This window comes from Zerene cesonia, chromosome 17 (genome assembly GCF_012273895.1).
Source record: "Zerene cesonia ecotype Mississippi chromosome 17, Zerene_cesonia_1.1, whole genome shotgun sequence".
NCBI lineage: Eukaryota > Metazoa > Arthropoda > Insecta > Lepidoptera > Pieridae > Zerene > Zerene cesonia.
Genome location: NC_052118.1, coordinates 1,100,089 through 1,124,606, shown reverse-complemented (window position 1 = coordinate 1,124,606; position 24,518 = coordinate 1,100,089). Strand labels below are relative to the sequence as shown.

The 24,518-nt window shown below is 31.8% G+C and overlaps 1 protein-coding gene across 1 annotated transcript; it reads left to right on the top strand.

Moving 5' to 3' along the window:
- The first annotated feature begins 111 nt into the window (after window positions 1-111).
- Window positions 112-24,443, top strand: LOC119833235. The gene is made up of 20 exons (XM_038357162.1): window positions 112-524; window positions 2,387-2,619; window positions 3,255-3,443; window positions 3,643-3,806; window positions 4,076-4,175; window positions 5,049-5,224; window positions 11,866-12,030; window positions 15,217-15,346; window positions 16,949-17,075; window positions 17,280-17,411; window positions 20,250-20,437; window positions 20,725-20,901; window positions 21,280-21,454; window positions 22,086-22,261; window positions 22,461-22,522; window positions 22,590-22,679; window positions 22,758-22,906; window positions 23,254-23,410; window positions 23,793-23,997; window positions 24,291-24,443. Exons 1-20 carry the CDS (start codon window positions 365-367, stop codon window positions 24,426-24,428), a joined length of 3,093 nt encoding a protein of 1,030 aa, XP_038213090.1. The 5' UTR covers window positions 112-364; the 3' UTR covers window positions 24,429-24,443.
- Window positions 24,444-24,518: the final 75 nt, after the last annotated feature.

Here is a 24,518-nt window from a genome sequence, read left to right as displayed (position 1 = left end):
TTTCTATCTAAAAGTTCTGTAATTAGGCCAATAAAGGTAAAAAAAAACCTTTGACAATGACAATAATTCATTACTCAACTTCAAATTGAAGTTTTCAATATATGTCATCACTTATCGACTTCTCATCAACATAATAATAAATTACTGCCTTTAGACTAGTCCTATTTTAATAACGATACGTTTAATAAGTGAGACGGTCGTATGGTGTTGTATTACAAACGAGACTTTTATAATTTATTTGCGACAACTTTTATTTACTTATTCTATAATGATATCACAACTACGAGTGTTCTAGTGTTTTTATTCAATATTTTACTGTGTTGTGTTAACCTGTGTTAAGTTTAAATTGTGAGTGTAAATAATAATGAACTTATCGTTTGCTGGTTGTGGTTTTCTCGGTATTTATCATGTTGGTGTTGCAGTGTGTCTTAAAAAATATGCACCACATTTGCTTTTAGGCAATATATCTGGCGCCTCCTTCGGCGCTATTTCTGCCTGTTGCTTACTTTGTGACCTACCAATAGGTAAGTTTTTTAGTAAATAAAACATATTTATAGTCAGAGATTATAACACAAAAAAATATAAAATGATTTGAAATTTTTATAGTAACACCCAGTACTCGCCTTTCTGTAATAGCGAAAATTTTTAAATATTTGCTTCTTTCTTATTCCAACTCAAATTAAAAATTTCATTTCATCAATTTAATTGACAACTTTTTAAATAAATGCTTTGTAATGATCTAATAAAAATTGATGCAATAATTTTTAACAATATTCAGTCTTATTTTCTGATTAAATAAATACAATTAACACTATTAGGTATACTGTGGAGACAAAAGTCAGATTATCCGAAATAGACAGAAATGTTAATGATATTGTAGATTTATTCTTAAATAGAATATGATACAAATTATACAACAGATTTAAATTATTAAAACCCAATAGCTCCCTTTCCCATGGGATATCCCATGGGTCTCAAAGTATCTTTGTACAAAATTGGTCGAGTGGTGTAGGTGTGAAGAAGATATGGACTGAGTTACTTTCCCCTTTTGAACATTAGTAGGGAATAGCTGCTTGCCATAGCTCTGTTAATATAGACTTCCTTTTGTTAGTTTTTCAGAATTTTCAAATTGATTGTTTTTATCAAAATGAAGACAAATCTAGCAAACAAAATAGACAATAAAATCAATAATTTTTCAGTTATAAGCAGTGTAACTAACACAGTCTTTTTTTATAATTAGATGTTGTTTTTGCTATAATAATAAAAAAAATTCTTCAAAAAAGCTGCGTCAAAATGTTACTGGCAACACTACATGTTGCAGTGTTGACGATACTTTTTAAAAGCTTCTCCAGCTTCTCTCAAAGTAGAGTCAACATATAAACAAAGTTTCCAGTATCTTTGTTGATTGTCTGTCTGCTCAACTAATGTGTATGTTAACACAAGGCTTAAGGTTCATGTAAAACTTGTAAGATTTATATTGCTCAATAAAGTCCGTTGAGCAATATATGAGGTTAAAGATAATAGATAACAATAACAACAAATTGACGGAAACAATGATATTATTTAATATAGTAATTGCTATTTCCATGAATTTCTCAATTATTTTGTCTTTTAACATCTATACTAATAATATGAAGCTGATGAGTTTCTTTGTTGGTATGTATGTTTCACCTTTAGATTGTAAAGATTGTTAGATTACAATCTATCTAACCGTATCATTATGCAATCATAATGATACGGTTCACAATCTATCGATAGTTTACAATCTTACTAGATAGATTGTAATATAACGATGTTTACAATCTTACGGTGACATATGTATTGATTGTTTAATCATGCTCAGATCTCGGAACTTCCGGGTACTTAAAAAATTCTTTCTCTATATGATGTTTATGTGATATTCTGGGCTATATATATGTACCACAAGCAAAGTGTGACCGGACTGCTAGACTTACTATATTTAAAAATGTATGAAATATAAAATTATGTTAATGAATGCAAAATTAAACATATTTGGTTGTAACATTAATTAAGTACAAGATAAGTGAAAATGTACATGAATTACAAATAATTGTATCTTTTTTTAGGTACCAATTATATTTGTATCTTGCTTAAAAAAAATTGGCATTTAATATTTAATATTTCAATAAAATTTAATAAACCTGTTAGATTTTGAATCTTATCTCAGTATTTATGACAATGATTATACATTTTTTTGTTTTTTAATTTAATATTATTTATTTGGTGTTTACTTCTTTAGTTTTATAGCATTAAAATGTTTTGCAATTGAGAAATTTTTAAAGAATAACCCGCGTCATTTTGCCGAACCGTTCGGTTAAAATGTCTTATTTTGTATTTATTTAATCACGATATTAATTTTTTATAGGTGAAATTACAAGCGATGTCTTAAGAATAGTGAGCGAAGCGCGGGCCGGGTCCTTAGGACCCTTCAGTCCCTCGTTTAATATTCAAAATGTACTGCTCAATAGTATGCAAAAGTATTTGCCACTCGACGCCCACAAGATCGTCAGTGGCAAGCTTCACATATCCCTCACCAGGGTGTATGATGGCAAGAATGTCATTGTATCAGAGTTTGCCACAAGGGAGGACCTATTGCAGGTGATTATAAAATTTTTATGGATTATCCTTACTAATAGTTCTCATAAGGCTACAACATATGTTTCATTGAAGAAATCCTTACATTTAAGCAGAAGAAATAGATGTACAAGGAATTCGTGACCTTCCACCGGTTTTGGAGATATCGATTGGGTTGGCAATTTTCGTGATAACAATAGTATTATAGTGTTTTTCACTGCATTATTCTTTTTCTGTTTACGTAATGTAGTATGCAATATACTGTAAAGTTCTCAATATCAAAATACCAAATACTAAGCTCTATTTAACAATAATGATAAATTGATAGGCTGCGCGTAAGCACTGTTAAAACGATGATAATCTTAGGTGTGGGAAAAAGTCTAGGTCAATGGAAACCACTCACATTATTTTTCTGAATAGATCAGATAACTTTTCCTTCCTCTGCATTGTCGAGCAATGCTTTTTGTCGTCAATGAAATCTAGAATATTTTAATGTAGCCAATGTGTTATCCACTTTGTACGAGAGCAGTCGTTCCTTTACAAAAAAAATATATATGTACTTTCTAAATTTCTCATGGTCTCATACCAAAATAAAATTGTATCTAATTAAATTCCAAAAAGTGTTCCAACTTGGAGGCTTATCGCACAATTCCTTCCAGGCCTTGCTAGCGACATGTTTTGTGCCAGTATTCTCTGGCATGCTGCCGCCTCGTTTCCATGGCATACGGTACATGGATGGTGGGTTCAGTGATAACCTTCCTGTTCTTGATGAGAACACGATCACCGTCAGCCCGTTCTGTGGCGAAAGCGACATTTGCCCGCGGGACACTAGCTCGCAATTATTTCACGTAAGTTCCATGCGTGAATGGGAATTTTAGTATTATTTTCGTTTGTAGTAGCACGAAAAAGATTATCTGTTTTTTTTTTAACATTGTACCTCAAAAAAAAAAGGAATTAGAATAGATTTACAAATTAATACAAAGTTCCAACAATGTTATGTTTGCATCGCTGGACAAATTGAGCTATAAATTAAACATTATTTTTTAGGTTAATTTAGCAAACACAAGTATAGAACTGTCAAAACAGAATATGAATAGATTCGCGCGAATTCTATTCCCGCCAAAACCAGAGGTTTTAAGTAATATGTGCAAACAAGGTTTCGACGATGCTCTACGATTTCTGCATAGGAATAACATGATATCGTGCACAAGGTATGTACCAAGCTTTCTAAGTTTCGAAAAGTGGATAAAATATAATCTGAATTTAGTATATATTTTTTTATTAGCTTAGCCTGTATGTATGTATGTTATTTTGAAATATTGAATTTACCTGTAATAAACTTGTCTAGTATCGACAAAAAACAAGAATTTCCAAAAATAAATAATAATAATGAAATAAAATATATACCTATTATAAGCAAATGAAAGTTCAAAATCTGTATAGATTTCTTTATTTACAACGTCCACAATAATTCGAACAGGTGTCTCGCAGTACAATCAACATACCAGTTACAAGATGTTTTAGATGACAGCACATTTGAGTATAACCCTGAATGTGAAGAATGTAAAACCCATAGAGAAGTGAGTAAAAGTGTTTTTTTTTATATTTTTTACATCTTACCTTATAATTATGTTTCTGAACGATACAACGAGAAAGTCAATCCGGTTCAGACTGGTTTTGTGAAAGTTCTTACATTATACTGAGCTATTGAAAAATATGACTTATTGCTATATATGATTTATTCGACATTATTTATGACCATTAAATAGACAGCGAAATCTTTGTTGTGAAGGCGTAACTCATAATTAATATAAAAATCCTATAATTTATAAGAAATTTTCATTTTCTCACATTGCAAATATTGAATTAATGAATGAATGAGAGGAAATAACTCCAGAAATGAATATGCAGAATAAAATATTCTTCATATTAATTCGTCAAAGAACGCAGTGTTTTTTTTTTGTTATCAACTAGACGAGAATTACGCCATGTTTTGACGGCTTTCACAACGAAGAAATTTTGTTTTATTTGTTTCTTTTCTGTGATGTAACCGAAACGAAATAAAAGAAATAGAACTTTATTTCAAAATCTTTACTACATTATAACGAAAGCTGCTGCACGCGCCATTAGTTCTATTTCAAAATAAATTGAAAAGAGAACATGTATAAATAACGTCTAAAAAGCTATGACAAGAATTTTTTTTTTATGATAATCTCTAAAAATCTTATCCCATAATTGCTGACAATGTATTATGAACCAATTTGTAATTTAGTTTTTTGATGTCTTAGCTGTATAAAGTATGTTGTGTTTACTATTTAAAGGCGTGCATTTTGGTCTTACTTAATTGTCACATTTACTTGATACAATCTATTTAATATAATACCTGTTGGTGAACCTAAAATAAAAATAAAAAAATGATGGTGATGAGAGGTAATAAATGAACTCAATTCAAGGACGCGCTCGTAGACGACCTACCCGACACAGTGATGACGATATTCCAAAACGCGATCGACTCGGCGAACAACGGGATCATCAATTGGGTGATGCAGAACCGCGGCATGCGATGCGTCTCGCTGCTGACGCTACCCTACCGGATACCGGTCGACGTTGTGTACGCTACATTTACAAAGTAAGTGACGTTTTCGCCCGTTTCCTTATCCTCACCCGTCCCAGTCCACTCCTTTTTTCCAGTCGTCAATCCTTTCCTTTTCTCTTACATTTAAAAACAGCACATCCGCAGAGGCACAACCATTGCGAATATCCATGGGCGGTGGTGATCGCTTACCATCAGGCGAACCACCAGCCCAGTGTTCTTTGAATTGTATCTGGGTGGTATAACTTTGTTTTGCTTTGAAATACATACTATATTTTTTGTGTGATGAGGTTTCAACTGTAAAGTTACATTTTTTTACAAAATTTTGCAACATTTTCTTTTCATTTTTTTGATGCAGTATGTTGTAGTCCTGTAAGTAGATAAGTGGATTTTGAACAGAATTTGTTAATTCAATCCAACAGTCCCTTAGAATAGCGCGAAGCGAAATCAATAGTTTTCGTCGTTGAAATTTCGTCTGCGGTTAAACCAAACAAGATTATTATAATAAAAAGAGTAATTTGAAAAAAAAAACTGGAAAACCTAGACGTGATACCTGAAAACCTTTGGTATTCTTGGAAAACAAGAAACCAAATAACATATATATTTATAATGTTAGGTTTTTTTGGAGAAAATATGATATATCGCAGTAAAAACATGTTACATTTCCATAAAACGCCTTTTAAAAGCTTTTCTTTTGTATTTTTTCAGAGGACAATGTCTTTTTAAATTAATTTTTCAAAATACAAGATTAAAAAAAATCGTAAAAAATCACATTCAGCACTTTCATGAATATGTTCGTGATTTAGGCACTCAAAAACATAAATGTTTGCAAAAATATCCAGGGCATCACAAAAAAGAAAGAAACAGAATTGTAGAATATTACAATATTTTAACGAAGGTAAACATGTGGATATATCAGTATCGTATAAGGATATGTACCTAGGGATCATATAAGTAATCTATGTAATAAAATTTATTTACGAAAGAGCTAATTGTGGAAATGATAGTATTTCTGTTTTCTTATTGATCTAGCTTTAATTACAAATTCCTAAGATTGTAAACCAGGATGTTTTTGATTTTGTACATGTCTATGAGTCAGATTTGTTGTTTATCCGATGAAAATAATAACTATTGGATTATTATTGGTAAATAAAATCGTATTGAATCTATATAAGAACTTTTTAGGTTGAAAAGAATAATATACTAGGTTTTGTTATAAAAACACACTTCGTGTTATATATTAATAGATGAAAAAACTTTGTAAGCCTTTTTACGAAAATGGTGTTGACGGAAGAGGTTGAAATGCCGCTCACTTGTATGACATAGATTATAGAGGAGTGTAGAATGCTAATATATATACATATATCAATATTTATAAAAAAATACGTAAAATTATTAAAAAAAACCATTCATGAAAACATAATTTACAAAATAGACAAAAAAAATCGCAAAAATTCAATAATTTTAAAACTCGAATTTTGAATACTGCGGCACTGCGGGTCGAACTAGTACATGGAACTTATCTATACTAATATTATAAAGCTGAAGAGATTTATTGTTTGTTCGTTTTAACGCACTAATCTCAGAAACTACTGGTCCGTTTTGAAAAATTATTTTAGTGTTAGATAGCCCATTCATTGAGGAAGGCTATATATGTACCACGGGCGAATCCGGGGCTGACCGCTAGTCCTAGATAAATGAAGAAAAAATGTTCGATCCTGCGCAACCCTAAAATATCCGCTGTTCTGATTTAACTAACTTTTACTTATAAATTAATTATATATTGTACCACTTATAATTAATTTGTAAAAAAAGGCTCATTTTATAAAAAAAAACAATGATACCTATTAACGCACTCGAGGGGGCAATTAGATCATATAAATAATACAACCACAGATACAAATACGATGTGCCTATTATATATTACTTAAATAGAACCGTATAATAATTTACAATGAAGATAAACAGAACAGTATTAATATACTTAGGTATTTATTAGTATCTCAAAATAAACGTTAACTGTGTGGGTATATTTGTTCTATGCAATTGTGATAGCGCAAACAAAGAAATGTATTGTATAACCTAATGTATGATTGTGGTTATCTGATAAGTTGGAGTATTAATCGGTAATTAGTAATGAATTATATATTGCTCAACAAATTGAGGCGAATGCTTGACGTTTTTATGTCTCGAGTGGATTTGATGGAAGGTTTGTTTTGGACTGAAGTTAAAAATTAAAAAAAAATGATTAGAAAATACTCGATTCCTATTAATATTTTTGTGATAGGTATTGTTTTTTTAAATTTTATCCTTATCAACTGTTTTATGTTTATACACGTACAAATTATTTCATACGTATATATGAACTGTTACGCAACATAAAAATGGGTAACACTAAAATCATAACAATTTTTTTTATTTTGTATACACTTAGGCATTGACGTCGATCATATTGATATCTCGTTATGAGGAGATAAGATTTTCGTATTACGCAAAAAATAACAGTAGAGGAAATAATAATGAAAACACATTTACATATTAATAACTCACTAGCTGTAACTCGCGGCGTCACTCGCTTGCTACCCGGCAAAAAGTAGCCGATGTGCTAATCCAGACTATAATCTATCTCTTCACCGAGTTCCATACAGATACGATAAATTGTTTTCGCGTGAAAGACTAACAAACATACACGTCTATGCCAATTACTTATAATTTAAGCTCTATAGAGCATATGACGCATTTAGACTTCCATAAATATACAGAACATATTATTCAACTATGTAATAATTATTAATAGATGCAAGAGAATATGCGAACAGCGCCACACCCATATAATGTATGTAGTTACAGAATTGCATTCATGACGTACGTCGCTTACACCTTACTTGCTTCCCTATACTCGTATATCAGTAAGATTTGCATTAAAATATCATAGCTATTACGGGTTGGAAATTATAGATTTTCTAACGTATATTTTCAACTTTCCTACAGACGTGCGGACGTGTGGCATGCTCTATTTAACTTGTCGGTGGTCATTACTGCTGGAATGTTCTATTTGTTATTGCGTTGGTCTATGTTGAAAGTTTCATCTATATTTATATTTTATGATATTATCAGATTATAGGTTAACTCTAAAACTCGAGTATCAACTTGATAATGTTATTTATCGAATAAATTTTGACCTTACAAATTGAATTTCTAAAGAATTGTATGTAAATTGAACTGATTTAGTTAAAAGGAGAACTTCGGGTTCGAGCCCCGATAAGAATTAATGTTATATATAAAATTTAAATTATTTGATTTGAATAGATTTAAATCGATTGTTATGAATAGGTCATGTTAAGTGCGTTCTAATAATGATTAACTTTTAATAGCATTTAGATTGATAGAAAATTGACGGCATTTTCTCATAATATACGCACTTAATTACCGTCAAATTGCATGGTTTTGGTATAATATAATCGTCGCTTTCTAGCTATGTTGGTGGTAAAGTAGAGTCGCATGCGCAACAGTACTCAGTGGTGGGCAATGTGCGCGTGATTAGGAGGAGGTGTGTCCGACACAACAACACCATGACTAGGTTAGTGATTGATTGTTTGCGGGTTGGTGCTGGTCAGTGTTGCTTTTGATTGTTGGTTGTTGATTGTTACGGTTTATAATTTTAGACATTTCGCCCTGCTGACGTCTCGGTATCTCTAATTGTAGGGATTGTTATACTAGTGCTGAGTAGTTGGAAGCGTGTTCGAATTTTAAATGAAGTTGATTGGAACATGATTAATGATTGTTTGTCGATTGGTGGAAGTTGTTTGTGGTTGTTTTTGTTACGTCGATTGATTTATGATCCATACGGACGGACAGACACACAATTTTTTTTTAAGTACAGATATATGTTCTGTCTCTATTATAGAGACAGAACATGAATTTAAAATGTTTTAGTTTTGTTTTTAGGTAGAAGAAATAATATTTTATCAAATAAAAAATAACTCGTTTATAAGGTCAAGTGTACATATTTAATTTATTCATTGTTGCATTACGCTTATTATAATTTCGCTGCAGGGGTCAAGAGGTTTTGTGACGTCATTCATTAAGTTTTACGCCGCGTAGAATTTATAAATATTCAAATTGAAACAAGCAAATTGTTTTATATTCGATATCTCCTTTGTATTGAAATATACTTCGTATTTTAATTTTGGTTGAATTTTATTAGTATTATATTCAGCTTCGTATTTTAAAGTTGAACAAATTGTATCCTAGAACAATAAAGTATACAATGAAATATATTTAATTAGTTTATAACATTATCATAATTTGCAATGACCTCGAACATGTTGATATAAGAGCATAATAGAACCGCCTATAGATAAGGTTGCTAGTTGGTAATGACACACCGCTTCCTATTTTTTTAATATTAGTTTACTTAAATTTATAAGACAGTATTGCAGGGAAACAATGACATTGTTTCTCGTAGTATGGAATGATAATTATATAGCAATGTATGTTATTATGTTCATGAGTTCGCCAGGGTTATATTTTTGGACTCTACTCTATTTAATATATAAAAATTTTTGTTTAGATTACTGAATATATTTTCTGTTTGAAATTGAGTATGATTTAAATATTATTGAGTTTTTTTATAAATAAAGAAAGCAGAGTAAAATTAAAAGATGATTTTATTTTTTTATTTAATTTTGTTAAAAATGATTAATAGTGTATTAGTGTTATAGTGTATGTAGGGTATTTTCAACATTTGTGGTTTTCACATCAAGCAATCTATTGATATCATATGGATCGCTTAGATAAAATAAAACAGATATATTAGATATGTATGAAAAAAAAAATGCGTTAATTATGATAACAATTATACATATTTGTTACAACAATCAATATTAACAATCATATGGCAATATTTTAAAATCTATAAAAAATCTTATATTTCAAGTCCTATATCTTGTATTTCAATAAATTTGTAACATGTTGATATTATTAGGCATTTTTCATTGTTCGATAATTAGTTGCTGTATGTGATTGAAAATATGTTATCTTACAGATAATGCTATCAGATAGGTGTATAACATGTTTTATAAGCGGTCATGATGTGAAACTTCGCGTGATAAATATTTATGAACTAAGGAGAAATAAGAATGCCAATGTCAATAACGCAGATATATTGGTTGATACTTTTTATTGCAAATCTTAAAGATAATAGTTTTCCATTATCTTAATCTTAATAAGTAAGAAGAATCTCAGAGACTGTTTAGTCTTATGATAATACACGTCTCATAAAATTTGGCTGCAACCAAATTTTATGATGTTCCTACAATGTTTTTCCACGCTCGCTTTCACAGCATTACGGTTTTCATAAATAAACTCGATTTCATATGAAGACTATTAACGAAGAATTAGATACTCTTATCAAAATCTGATTAGATGTTGAAGTCAGTTATGTGAATGTAGCATATACAAACAGACAAAGAAATAAAAAAAAATGTATGTTTGTTACTCTTTCACGCAAAAATTACTGAACCGATTGCATTGAAATTTAGTACATAGATAACTGGACAACTGTAATAACACAACACATAACTTTTTATCACGATATTCCTACGGGATACAGACGTACGAGGGTGAAACCGCGGGGCGCAGCTAGTGAAATTATAACAAAAAATGTTTAGTACATAGAATGGTTTATTCTATGGAATAGTTTGTGTATTCAGGTGAATTAGAGAACGGTTTTAATAGCAATAAGAAGCCGTGGGAAAAAGCTACTTTATTATATTTTATGGAGATTGACCGAAGTATTAATATCTGAAAGGTATCAGATACGGTAAACACTGTTCCAAGAAAAATATTTCATAAATTGTATACAAAGAAGAAAACTGTCTTAGACTCGTCTATTCAAAATATAGATCACGAAGTTTCATGATGTTAATTTATCACGTAGTGTCTATATGACATACGTGTTGCACTTTGGACGTCCATAGATTCATATTAATCAATCAAACGATGACTAAACGGTGTTGCCTCTATTGCGCACTTTTCTTCAGTCGACGATAGAATTGTTGTTATTGCATACGAACTGTCGATTTCTACTTGTACGCAAGATTTGTATTCTGTAATGCGAGCGTGAAGCAACACGTATTGGGTATTATTAAATAGTCATTGTCTTTATGACACTTTAATTTCGTTAAAGGTATTGCATGATACGATATGAATTAGGTCAAATTATTAATAAAAAAAATAAACCGCCAGAACGTCAGAACTACCACGTTTCAAATAAGCACCCGTTTTCAAATAAGAAAAAATCTTCAAAAAAGTTCTTGGATCACAGACGAAAGTTCTGAGCTAACAAACCCAAAATAATACAATCATATAGAACCTCCGCCGTTTTTAAAAAAGTCGGTTGAAAAACGGAACAAAAGAGAACTTCAATATCGCACAATTTAATGCAATTTTTTCCAAAAGAAACTACAAATAAAAAAATGTCTCATAGTTTTTCATGTAACTTATTCTGGCTCAAAAGGGTAACATACCTAGGGTATGTTGAATATATGCAATGATAGAGTTGCGTTTTCCAAGATGGAGACTTTGTTAGTCCGTATCAGGAATTGGAACTAGTTTCTAAGCTAGCGCGTTAAACCAATATACGAAAACTGATTTATAAAATTCCTTAATTCCAGGTTCGTAGCGTGCACTCCAAAGATGAGCAAATCGCTGTGGCGTCTCAGCTGGCGGTTGCTTCGTCAGTTGCACGGTTTTATGTATTCAGCCCATGATCGCTCCGAAGTCGCCAGGGTGTACTATAAGCTCACCATGGATAGAGATGACCATCGGCTGGATAAGAGGTTAGTAGAAAGGATGGACACTATTTTATGGTATTGAGACGCGATCGTGGGTTCCGGTGTGTCTAATTATATTTTTTTCGCAGATGTAATATTATACTTTTTTTAAACCTTTTTCTAATCTTATTTAAATTGGACCTTCAATGAAAGGTAGACTTTGCCAACTACAAGTTTCATTCATTTTTTTATTCATTTACATTCTTAGATGTAAAGATATCTATGAAAGACAATATATAATATCTATTGAATAAAAATATAAAGTATACAAAATGTCATGTTCGAAGAAGTTTTTGTATTTTAAAAATGTTTTATTTCGATAGTCAGTTTGTTTTGGTCCTTCTTACCTGTTTATAATAATATGCGCACAATTCCCAAATCTATCATTATCATCAGTTCATTGGAGTCCGGGTTGACGTATTCCCAATGTGGAATCTAATCAATTGACCTTCGCTTGTCGGATAACCTTATCTATATTAATTGCATCGATATCTGGAACTGATTATGTTAATATGATAATTTCGTAAGAAATTTAAATTGGATGGTAAGCTGATACGATTTGACTGATTATTTGTAATTGAGCAAGTTTCAATTATTAATCATAATATGTATATTTTCTATGAAAGAACAAGTAAAGGAGCATATAGATTATATATTATCATTATTTGGCAAAAATATGCCTTTTTAGGTCAAGGGAGTTGTTTTAGGAGTATTCTGTCTTAATTCTCAAATCATTTCATGGTATTGTGTTTGATGATGATGTCATGAATTATAAGACAGTGATTCGAGTATTGTTTTCACTAACTTGACACGTTAAGAATTATTTTCTACATAGTTACCTCCAGATTCTAAAATGTGACCAAATGACCACAATTTCCTATCAAACACAAAAATAATTCTGGTAACTGGTTGAAAACCCACGATGATTTCGAGTGACAATTCCAAAACAATACAATCGAATTGAAAAGATGCTTCCGTCGTTTTTAGGAACGTGAGTAGACCATTGTAAATATATAATATAAAATATCTGGCTCATCATCATGACAAAGTGACCTAATTTTTTGATAAAGTTAAAACTTTGGTCAAATCAGTTCGTAACTCCCTTTATTACAATCAGTCGATGTAGAAATTGTAGATTAGATATTTCTATTAGCAACTAAAAACCACATTACGTAACTTCATATAACTCCACCTACCATAAATGCCTCATATTTCTAGAACAATAGACGTAGAAATGTTAAAAAAAAAACATATCGCAATCTAGTATCGATGCCGGAATAGCGCTGTAATGTGACATTGAATATTGTGATTTATATCATAAACGTAAGATGGAAAGTTTATTGACACGTTTTTATCATTTAATCCATGTCGTTAACTTCGAACGACCTTTTTGTCTAACGTAGCGGTCAAATGTACACCCGGAGTATATTTATTATGTTTTATAGAAATAATGATGGAAAAAAGTGTATTTTTGTATGGTGATGTATGAGAGTTTTCCAAAGGATAAATCAGACTTTAGAGAGTATATGAGGTTTCCTTACTTACCTGGATATTATAGAAAAATGCTATGTCTATTTTAAAGGATCTACGTGTGAGGGGGTCAAACCATTTTTAACCGATGAAAAAAACCCGATTGTGATTCATTATTTTTATTATATATAGCCATTTGTTACATGAAAATTAGGAAGTAAAAAAATCTACCCTGAGGGTGGACAAATAATGTACGTAATACAAATAAAGAATTTCTACATAATATATATGTCAATGTTAGTTTTTTTTTTTATTCAGCTAAAAATAGTTTTTTTTCTGATACTAGTACGATTGCCATTGTCCTATTTTAAATTATCTGTATTGTTCTTTTGGCTTTCTCAATTTTCCGCAAAATAAAATTAAATCGAATCATATTTGAATTAAAATTGTGTCAACTATCGCACAAAAAACCGCGGTATCTTTGTTTTCGCAAAAGCTCCATGATTACGTTTGTTTCCTGTATTATGCGATAAAAATTCTCTGTTGTTTTATTTACATTATGTAGCCGTTAGTTAACACGCTTGCGTACCAAAACTAAAAAGTAAATAAATTTTTTGAACACTGCTCTCCGCCATAAATACTTGCATCACTGATGTCTTTTGTTGTTAAACTTTCCTCAAATTTTTTTTTAAACAACTGCCTGTTTTCCAATTGATCAGATATCCTTCACATCTACTCTAGTGCCCACAACATAAGCATTGACGTCACCCACAGCTGTTACCAACAAACCGATAGCATGACACAATTACGACAATCAAATAATTGTGCGCAAATGATAAGCTTTATCACTTTCGTTGTTGTTTGAAAGTTAATGTTTAGCACTTCGATTGCTAATTAGTACGAATAAATTGAATTGATTCGCTTTATTGTTCGTTACGTTTATTAGTCATGTTCTAATGTACAAAACTGTTGATATCAATTTTCTCTATGTATTAAATGATATGAAACTGCTTTGTTTAGGGTTTGCTTTTTCAAATTAATGTGAAATGTTTATTTAAAAATAGCCTAACAAGCGTGTTTGACATCTTTAAATGAACACATATTTTCTATAAATAAACATATATTTTTATCGAAGTTCATATTGTCGCTGTTTGTTTATTTCTCACGAGGATTTGAATACATGATGACACAAACAATGAGATAACGGTATTGTGTCGGTACACGTGACTGCTTTTGTGATGTACTTTATAAACTTCAAATATTATTGTGTTAAATGGGTCTGTTATGATAATAGAGACATTTTTGGTAGCTTTTTAAAATCTAGGTATCTAATAATGGCAATGTGCCGTCGATTATTGACTTTAAATTGAATGAATAATGTACTTCCTTAATACTGTTAACAGCAACAAAAGTGATCACATGTTTTGCTAGTGATTACTTTCATCATCAAGTCTGTAAATCATCAAATCTGTAAATCTTGAGTTCTTTTTTGTTTTTGTCTGTGTCATTGGGAATAATTAATATAGCCTGATCGTGATGACGGTAACGATGATGACGATGATGATGATGATGATTATGATGATGATAATTATGATGATTATTATGATAATGGTAAGGCTATTGGCGGTGATGATAATAATAATTATGTGTTGTGTCGTGGATTATGATAATGATATTGTTCATATTGACAATGATGATGATGATAATGATGGTTTGTTCCAGACGGGCCAGCGAGCTGTGCGTGACGTACGGCGATGTGCCCGCGGACGCGGATACCTTCGAGCACATACTCAATGTGACCAATCACAATGATGCGCTACTTGCTTATTATTACCTCGATGGCGATAATAAGGTTAGTCATTAATATTGATTTACAGGTTATCTATGGACTTGTTTTTGGGAAGGTACTTCGTTTTGTGAGATGTTTGCTTTACACTGGTAATGCTACTGTACAATAATAGGCATAAGCTGTTGTAAAACCATATCACCATTGACTATTCTGTATCGAATGGGTATAATTTTTATTTTATTCAAATAATATGATAAATAAACACTTGTCCCGGGTCTTGAGGTTGTTAATGAATCATTATTATTATATTGTTCTTCTACAAGACGACATTTCTAGAAAAGCTGAAGTTGTATTCTGATATCTGAATTCTTTTAAGTCCATGTGAATACACCAATAATATTGATGTAGACACAAAACTTATTTTCTATTAGTTAGTAATAAGAAAAACAACCAATCAAATAGATGTACAATTGATATCCGTTCTGACTAGAGAATCAAACCTAGTGAGAATTATAGACGCATCAAACCACTAGATTCCTATTAATGTAATAGGTAAAACAGCGAAGATAATTTCAGAGAGCTTTGAATAAACAACCGTTATCTGTACAAGATGACGTATATCGGACCACTGTCACTCCGTAACCTATGACTCTGATATGGATGTTTGTTTTGCAATTTTTCGATTCACTTATCGATACTCATTTATTAGATGATTCTATTTGAAATGTGAATCGATTTTGAGATATGCTAATTATCATGGCTATTGATATATTTAAAGTATGTGATTTTTTAACACGCTTTATGAGTTTCACCTGAATGGTTGTGTAAGCCTGATTTTTTTTTTTTTTATTTTTTGAAAGTTGCGCGTTTGTTGGTAGTCTTAATTAATTTATGTATGTACCTACACAAGAAAATGCAGTTATATATCTAATCTTATATTTAAAAAATACGAGGAAACATATATAAATTATGCAGTCACTTTGTTAACCTTTTTATCGTTAAGCTGTGAATAATACATAATATTATCAGAGGGAAGAGTATCGAAATTTTCCTTAAACCTTAAATTTTCTTGAAACGTGTCAAAATGCCAAAAGAAAGAATTTGTTCAACATTTTATTGTTTGTTGAATTTAAAGCGTGGGAATCATAAATGCAATTAATTGCATTTTGCATCGCGATAAAGTTATTTACGCAATGTTTTGTGAGCCAATTAATAACGTCTGTACAAATACGTAAACACGTATATAATAAATAAATTCATTTTATTACTTAAGCGGTGGGCACTTTGTCCTATGCGTAATAGGTGATTGTTATCTATCGTTGTTATTTCTTTAAACGTTTCTTTATACTTTCGTAATACGAACTAATTTCTTTGATTTATTATTTATGTGTTCTGTGTTTTAACACAGAATACATGTTGTTTACATTTCTTCCTTATTATAATAATTAAATGCAAATATCGAGAAAAGAAAGAGGGCAAAAGGTGCTATAAAAATAAATGTAATAAATAATAAGGCAATAGAAATGTAATGAAAACCATGAAAATACTTAAATATATATGATTATATATATAGTTACACACATACACAATTATATAAGTTATGAGCTTCCAAAAACCCATTTGTCCAATAAGGAAAATAATAAAAAAAATCCCTGTCGTCGTCAGATGAAAATGACGGAGATATACGACGTGACGGACGCGGACACGGACGCGGTGCAGTCGCCCGCCGAGCGCGACCTCAACCACCAGCTGCAGTTCGACAACGACTGGTCCGGCGAGCTCATTGCCGACGGTATGATTACGCCGCTCAAATTCAAACTCAAACTCAAATATCTCTTTTTATCTTCTAATCTCTCTTTAACATTTCAAATGATCCTTATTAAATACTTTAAAAAGGGACGGAAACAAAAGAAACCTATATTGTCTCTTTCATAGATCTTATTTTAAACTTATTACGTTTCGTTCGTTCATTCATATCGTATTGCCTTTTTCCCAGATGAAGCAGACTTGGACATAGAAGAACTAGATCGCAACATATTTTCTGATCCAGAAAGCGAATGGACTCGCCGTAAGTCTTACTCCATTGATTCCAGCAGCGACGGCGACCAGCCGGAATCCGATCGACCAATCACGTTCATGCACGCGGAATAACGACCATACATAGAGCACGCGAAATTCGCTCGACCAACCACAATCAAGGAATCAGATTAAGAACCAATCATAGAGCACGGGGAATTTTTCAACCAATCACAATCATGCAAAACAGTTATTAGGGCCCAATTAAATTGTTGTAAAATTACAACGAAATAGCTTTAAAGAAGATGAGTGATTTTTTATGTACTGACTTTTGGCTCTTGTTTCTTCTACTTCTCAAACTGTATACTGAAAGTTCGTTTGTTCGGTTTCAAAAATCATGACAGTTTAATTAGAGATGGTCTTAATGTGTATGCTTGTTTGTAGAATTCATTAAATAAGTTGTACCACAAAAATGTAGTTCTTTAAAAAAATACTTTATCACAATTTCGCGCTTTAATACAGTTTCAATTAAATAGCAAAAAAAAAGTTTTGTTTAGTATCGAAATTTCGTTTCAACTACCCTTTGAGAACTGTGTACCTGAACTTAAGCAAAGCTTAAAAAAAAATAGTTACCTGTAATAAGGAAACTCAAAAAAATAATTGTTTAAATATTAAAAAACGAAGTATTTATTTTTACAATTATTTAATAAGATATTATGTAAGTAAAAGTGTATTGTGATGATTTGGTTTTAAGACTTAATTTTCTTTTATTTGTATATGTTTTTATTTTCGTGACTTACATTGTGACAGATCGTTAGAATGTAAATTTCTTTAGCTTTTTTAAATTTTCATAGTGTTGTCTCTTTCGCTCGTAGCGCTTTATGAGAGAGATAGAAGAGAACAGCGCTATTCAAATTCATATATCATGGCATTCATAAAAAAGCCTTATTTCAGAAGAAATATCTTCGAAAATAATTTTCTTTCAGCTGAATACGAAACTCTAGGTTTTTCAAAAATTATTTTCATTTTAATAAAAAATTCTAAATATTGTTTCCGATTATGTTTCACTTTATTTCCGTTACTCGTATTTCTTTTTTTGTCATTGTTAATTCGCAGTTATGTATTGTGAATAAGAAATAATACCATGTACCCTAAATATATATAATATAGAAACCCAATGCAATTACCAAATATTTTTATCTCTTTATAAGAAATATTTATTTGTTTGTTAACATGCTATAAGTATTTTGTTATCATTGTTATCATTTAATGGTGTAGGCTATTGCATACATTATTAACATTAACACACTATTGCTTTGGAACAATATGAATTCTTATGGAATGTAAAGCTGCCATTTTTTAATCTAAACATTCTATTTTTAAAAATGTTTTTCAAAGCCTTTGTGTTGCTGTTATATGTTTGACATTTAGTATTTAAGTTTTTTATCAAGTTTGTTTATGGTTCCTATACCATAGATATCGACAAAAAATTTGTAAAATTTCCAAAATATTTTAAAAAGTATTTTTTTGCTACGATAGATTTTCGTGGAGGATAACTGTTATAAAGCATATTTTATGACGGTTACGGTTAATGAAATATTTTTTTTAATATTTTTGTGTTACTTTTTGTATTGTTAAAGGGGATTTGTATTAGAACTCCCTTACTTTATTGTATTTGACTGAACGTAAGGCAGTTACTTGTACCGATATAGTTCAATATTTGAAACTTTACGAATATTGTGTATTCTTGTTACATATTTTAAGACTTAGCTTGAAGATAATATTTTTGTATTTTATGACTTTAAGATTTTCTTATACAAGTGTAACGGTCACAAATATAGTACTGAAATGTGGGATTATGTGTTTTATTTGCCTTATAATATTATTTATGAATATTCAAAATCTGACCACCATTAAACTCTTACCTAGTAACGCTAGCTCATATTTTATAGTTGTTCTATCCTATCTATCACGAAAGTTTGTAAGAAAGTATGGATACACATCCACTTTATTTACTCTTATACACAAGAATCGCTTGTCGGTTACAGTTGTAGTCTTCATTACCAGGCTTACTTTTTATCCGGACGGCACGCGAGTGATGCCGTGGCTTCCAGCTAGTATGAAAACAAGACCTATTATTTCATGAAAACTCTTACGTTACAATTAAAATATTGTGTAGTGACAATGTCATCGCCAAAGTTCTAATTTCAAACTAATGTGACTTTGTAATTTTTGAGGATTGTACCAATTTATCATATTTCTCACCATTTTTTTCTGTTTCTATGCGATAAGCCTTCTTTATATAGCGAAGGGCGCGATAATTTAATGTATTTTTTTAAACATGGTCGGCAAAGGTGAAGTTAAAAGCAGTCGCATCTTCCACCAATGTTATTTGAAATGTTGCAAGTTGCAAAATCTCACGCCATTAGCTAATGTAATACCGACTGGTAATGGAAAGGTGCTGGACTTTTGTGTGGATAGGATAAAATATGCGGACTGGCCTCCCATTCTAAATGCCTTAAGTTGCGATTTGAGCCTACACTCTGTTGCGATTAAATGTCGTCAGCAAGTCAAAACCGGTATGAGTAATTAAATGATTGCTTATTTTTTATGTAGTGCTTAGTTTATTTACGTATCATTGTTATTATGTACAGCGGGGTATTGTCATTTTGTGTAATAGCAACTACAGAATTTCTTACCGGCTCTTCTCTGAAAAATTTGCTTTCAGAACTGGTGTATTGGTTTTTGTTAAGAAAAGAGTTTGTTTTTCTTTGAATTATTCTAAATTGCTGATATTTCCTTTTTTATTTTCAAAACTTATACATACAAAATAAATATTATAATATTAACTTAAAAAAAAATAACATTCAACCAGTCTTCTCTCTTAACCATAATGTACGTGTAATGTGTATAATCGAACATAACATTCCTACATTTATTTTGTATACAGTCCTAGAACACATAGACTGCGAAAGATTAGCGAAGACAGTGAACAAGAGAGCAGTGATCCTCACAAACTTTATGCTCAGTAACCTCGTGGAAGCAACATCACAGTTACTCTCGAATACTACCCTACTAAATTCACTGACGTTGGAGGGTCTGCCTTTGAAGATACCTTATTTGAACCCTATTTGTGAGGTTTTGTATATTATCATGTTACGATAGTACCTACTTATAAATTTTATATGTACCTACGCAATTTGTTACAATGTCATATATTTTTGTGAGTCTTCATGATATTTGATATTGATGTAATTAAATCCCAAAAAAATACCACTTATCTACAATTTTAATGGTAAACTTGCAGTGGAAGTGTCCGAAAAGATTGATAAGAAAAACGTATCTTGCAATTGTCTGTACATTAAGACTTAAATCATACACCCAGACGTGTTTAAAGCGTAGCTTATACAGATATAACGTTACAGGCAATTCTATCTAACAATTCCCTGCAACACCTTTATCTACCGAGGTGTCTCATTGGTGACGCGGGCTGTTTGGCCCTGTGCAAGGCCGTGCGATGTCTGCCCAATATCCTTACTTTGGACCTCAGCGGTTGCGAACTCACACCGCTTGGTGCTGGGTATATTGCTGATTTAGTCAAGGTAAAGGCATAAACATACAGGCGAAACATTAAAATAGTGCCATGCATAAAAATCTTTTAAAAAAGTCCGTCTTTTTTTAAAAGATTTTTATGTAGGCCTATGTAGACTAAAAAATTTTACCAAAACGTGCATTTGTTGCGTACCTACACTAGTTTCTTGCCGGCTCTTCTCTGTAGAAACTGCTTCCCGAACCAGTGTAAAATTATTAATTATGTTTTGATTGTTTTGATAATACAAAAGCGCTCTATGGGAAAGTCTAGTTGTATAAATGAATGTTTTTTATGAAGTATTTACGGCGTCACAGAATATATTCTTACAGTTTGTATTCACATTATAAAGATGATAATTTATAAAAGGCTCGATTGATCAATCCAACAGTATCAAAAGATACACCGATACAGCGAGAATTGGGTGCACACGCTCCGCTACAGATTGCCCGAGCTGGACACGATGGCCGGCTTGCGGAGAATCACGCTATGTGGTAACCCACAGCTCGGCGATATGGGCGTTGGGAAACTGTTAGACGTGTTGGCTGATGATTTGTGGATCAAAGGTATAGATATGATATAATATCATCATCATCATCATCGTCAGCCCGTATATGTTCCCACTGCTGGGTCACAGGACCTCCTATGAGGGTTTAGGCCATAATCCACTACGCTGGCCAAGTGCGGGTTAGCAGAAGTCACATAATTAAAAGTTCGACTTTTAATTACGGACATGCCGGTTTCCTCACAATGTTTTCCTTCACCGTTTCGAGCAGTGCAGTTTCGATATAGCATTTTAAGAAAAAATAAGCGAGCAAACACAAACGAGCCAGCTCGGCAGCACCGGTACGGTGCGGTAACACCTCAGTAAACATGTAACTTAGATTTAAGATGTGAAATAATACGTTTATTTAAACTAATAATATGCACCATGTTATATTTTCCGCAAAGAAAATTATTACTTTGAGTAAAATGTTTATTCTGAAACTTCTTTTTTATCTGTTATATTTTCCAAACTTAAAATACACGATCCATGTAATAATAGCCTCGAAAGTGTATCAAGCGTAGTATATTGTATACTAATGTATAACGTAAGCTTTTATAAATGTTCGTAGTTACGGTGTCATGTACAAATACTGAGTCTTTTAAGATCATAGATTATACACTTATATAGTTTAAGATCTAAACAAATTTTAGCATTGGACATACAAAACTGCGGCCTATCAGACGATTGCGCAGCGGCGGCGCTACAAATGATGCATTCAAATACCACCCTTGTGGTGTTGGACATGAGACATAATTCTATTGCGTGCGAGTTCCTCTCGAAAATCAGATCAGCGTTGAGAGATAACGAAAGAGGTGCAGCGGGAGCGGTAATAATATTGTTTATGTATTAAATATAAACTATTTTAAACTTAACTCTTCGAACTCGCTAATTGGGGGAAATTTTTCAGTGAGTTGTCCCACTCTCTGATGATTTTCATTAATATTTTTAAATCCCTGGGATATCTCTGTTTGTGATTAAATTATTTGAATATTATGACATAAATTTAATTCTAATCTTATTTTTAGTATTCTTGGTTGAGTGTAAGTGGAAGTTCGACAGACGCCAGATCGGTAAAATCTATTTCCAAGTGAGTGTTTTCCATTCAATTGACATAAAAGGTTATCGATGTCCTAAAAATGTTACCATGATTCTAGAAATGGAATAATAAAAGACCGAGTGGCGTCGAATGTGAGAAATGCACCAGGGAAATATGCGACGAAGACTAGTGTAATAAAAAAGGAAAAGTTAGTATTTTATACATAAAGCTATATTTTGGAGTTAATGACTATATTCTGCTAATCATAATATTTACACCTATATAGGGACTATACGGAAGTTCTGGAAGAACAGCTACAAGAGGAGATATCGCATCGGCAACAACTGGAGGAGCTAAACCTTCAGCTGGTGGAACAGATGAAACAGTTGAAACGGCAGCAGATGCAGCTGTGGGCGAACAACACGGCTTCTTCTGGTAATTTTAATATTTGTCATGAAGCCCATTTACACCTTTCTCGTAGAACGATGGTTATTTGGTTCAAATATTGCTTTTATAGGCGAAATATCATGTTTCTTTCAGTGAGGCACCGATTCGTCCTTTAACCCGTTAAGTGGAAATCTTAATGGTTTAAGAGATAATGATGTCAATCATGTTAAGATGTATTATATAGCCAATCCACAATGCAGTTTTGCATGTAAACATTCTTTCGATTTTGTACCTAAATATAAGTAAATGATCCACCGTAATCAAAATAATTCTCATTATTAAAGTTTTTATACGTAACTAACTTGATTAGTAACCCTGGATCCTTATTACACCAGGGTCAGAACAATCGTTCCAAGCCAGTTCTCATTCGGGCGACTTTTCGAGCAGTTCAGAATCGACGAGCTCCGTTCCAATCGACCAAAATACACTCGCCTATATACAGCAAGCTTTCAAGGATATATATGCATTTATCAAAAACAATCAATGCCACGGGTGAGATCACAAAAAAAATTATAAATACAGGTCCAGTATTGTCCTGTCCTGAAATAGGATAATTAGAACTTAATTACGTAGCAGTAGGAGTAGCTGCACCAAATTGCTATACACAGCGCTGCAATTGGTGGAACTAATGAAAAACTCAAAGGAAATGACAAAACCGATTTAAAAGATGAATATAGTAATTTTAAAGATTGACTACACTTTATACAAAATATTTTCACATCTTATTACTTTCGAACTAAAGCAATCATCATCAGTCCACATATGTTTCAACTGCAGGGACACAGGTGTCTGGGTGCAGGCCATACTCCACCACTGCTTTTTACTTAAGTCAAATCTCGTTCGAAAACTTAAATAAATTTAAAATATTTTACAGACAATGCGAAGAATGGAAAAAGAAGGATACGGAATCATCGCAATTCGAGGAGTCAGATAGGGAAGAAGAGGAAATTCGTGTCAACGTGATAGCAAAGAAAGCGCAGAGTACACATATGAAAATGGTCGACAACGTCAACAGGAATAAGATGACCAAATCGGCACATTTGTTGAGCGACATGCAGCATAGAGATATGGTTGACATGGTAGGATACTACCCATTTCCAGCACTTGCACTGTACCTCTAATTATAAGGAAAATATTAAAGTTTCTATAACGATTCGTTTCGATTCTATAATGAGATACTATATTTTTAATTGTACACTTCAACAGAATTTCTTAATCAATGCGAAATACGGTATTGTTTAGTTAAATTCATTTTATTTGTTATGGGAACTAAAACATAAAAACGTTGTAGTGACTTCTTATGTTGCTTACTCCAATACTGTAATGTATAAATTACAAAACTAAGAATAATACGTTTTATAATTTATTACAGAAGCCAGATATGATAGAGAAACAAATGGGAGACACAAAGAGCTCGTATACCAATGAACAGAATATACTCAACGAAATTATTGCTGGACAGAAAGATGTGAAAAAGGTAAACACAAAAAACAAACAAGGAAAAAAGTAAATACCAATATCCTATTCCTTGAAACAGCTGTTGTCTCCGGTCTCACATAGTAGTTAGTACCTCGATAATAATCTGCATATCAAATTATAA

What these genes read in the sequence shown, in the direction of transcription:
- LOC119833235 (XM_038357162.1), top strand. Translation starts at nt 365, where the DNA reads ATGAACTTATCGTTTGCTGGTTGTGGTTTTCTCGGTATTTATCATGTT. An exon ending in GACCATCGGCTGGATAAGAG is followed by an intron (nt 12,031 to 15,216) that starts GTTAGTAGAAAG and finishes GGTTTGTTCCAG; the next exon opens with ACGGGCCAGCGAGCTGTGCG. An exon ending in ATAGAGATATGGTTGACATG is followed by an intron (nt 23,998 to 24,290) that starts GTAGGATACTAC and finishes AATTTATTACAG; the next exon opens with AAGCCAGATATGATAGAGAA.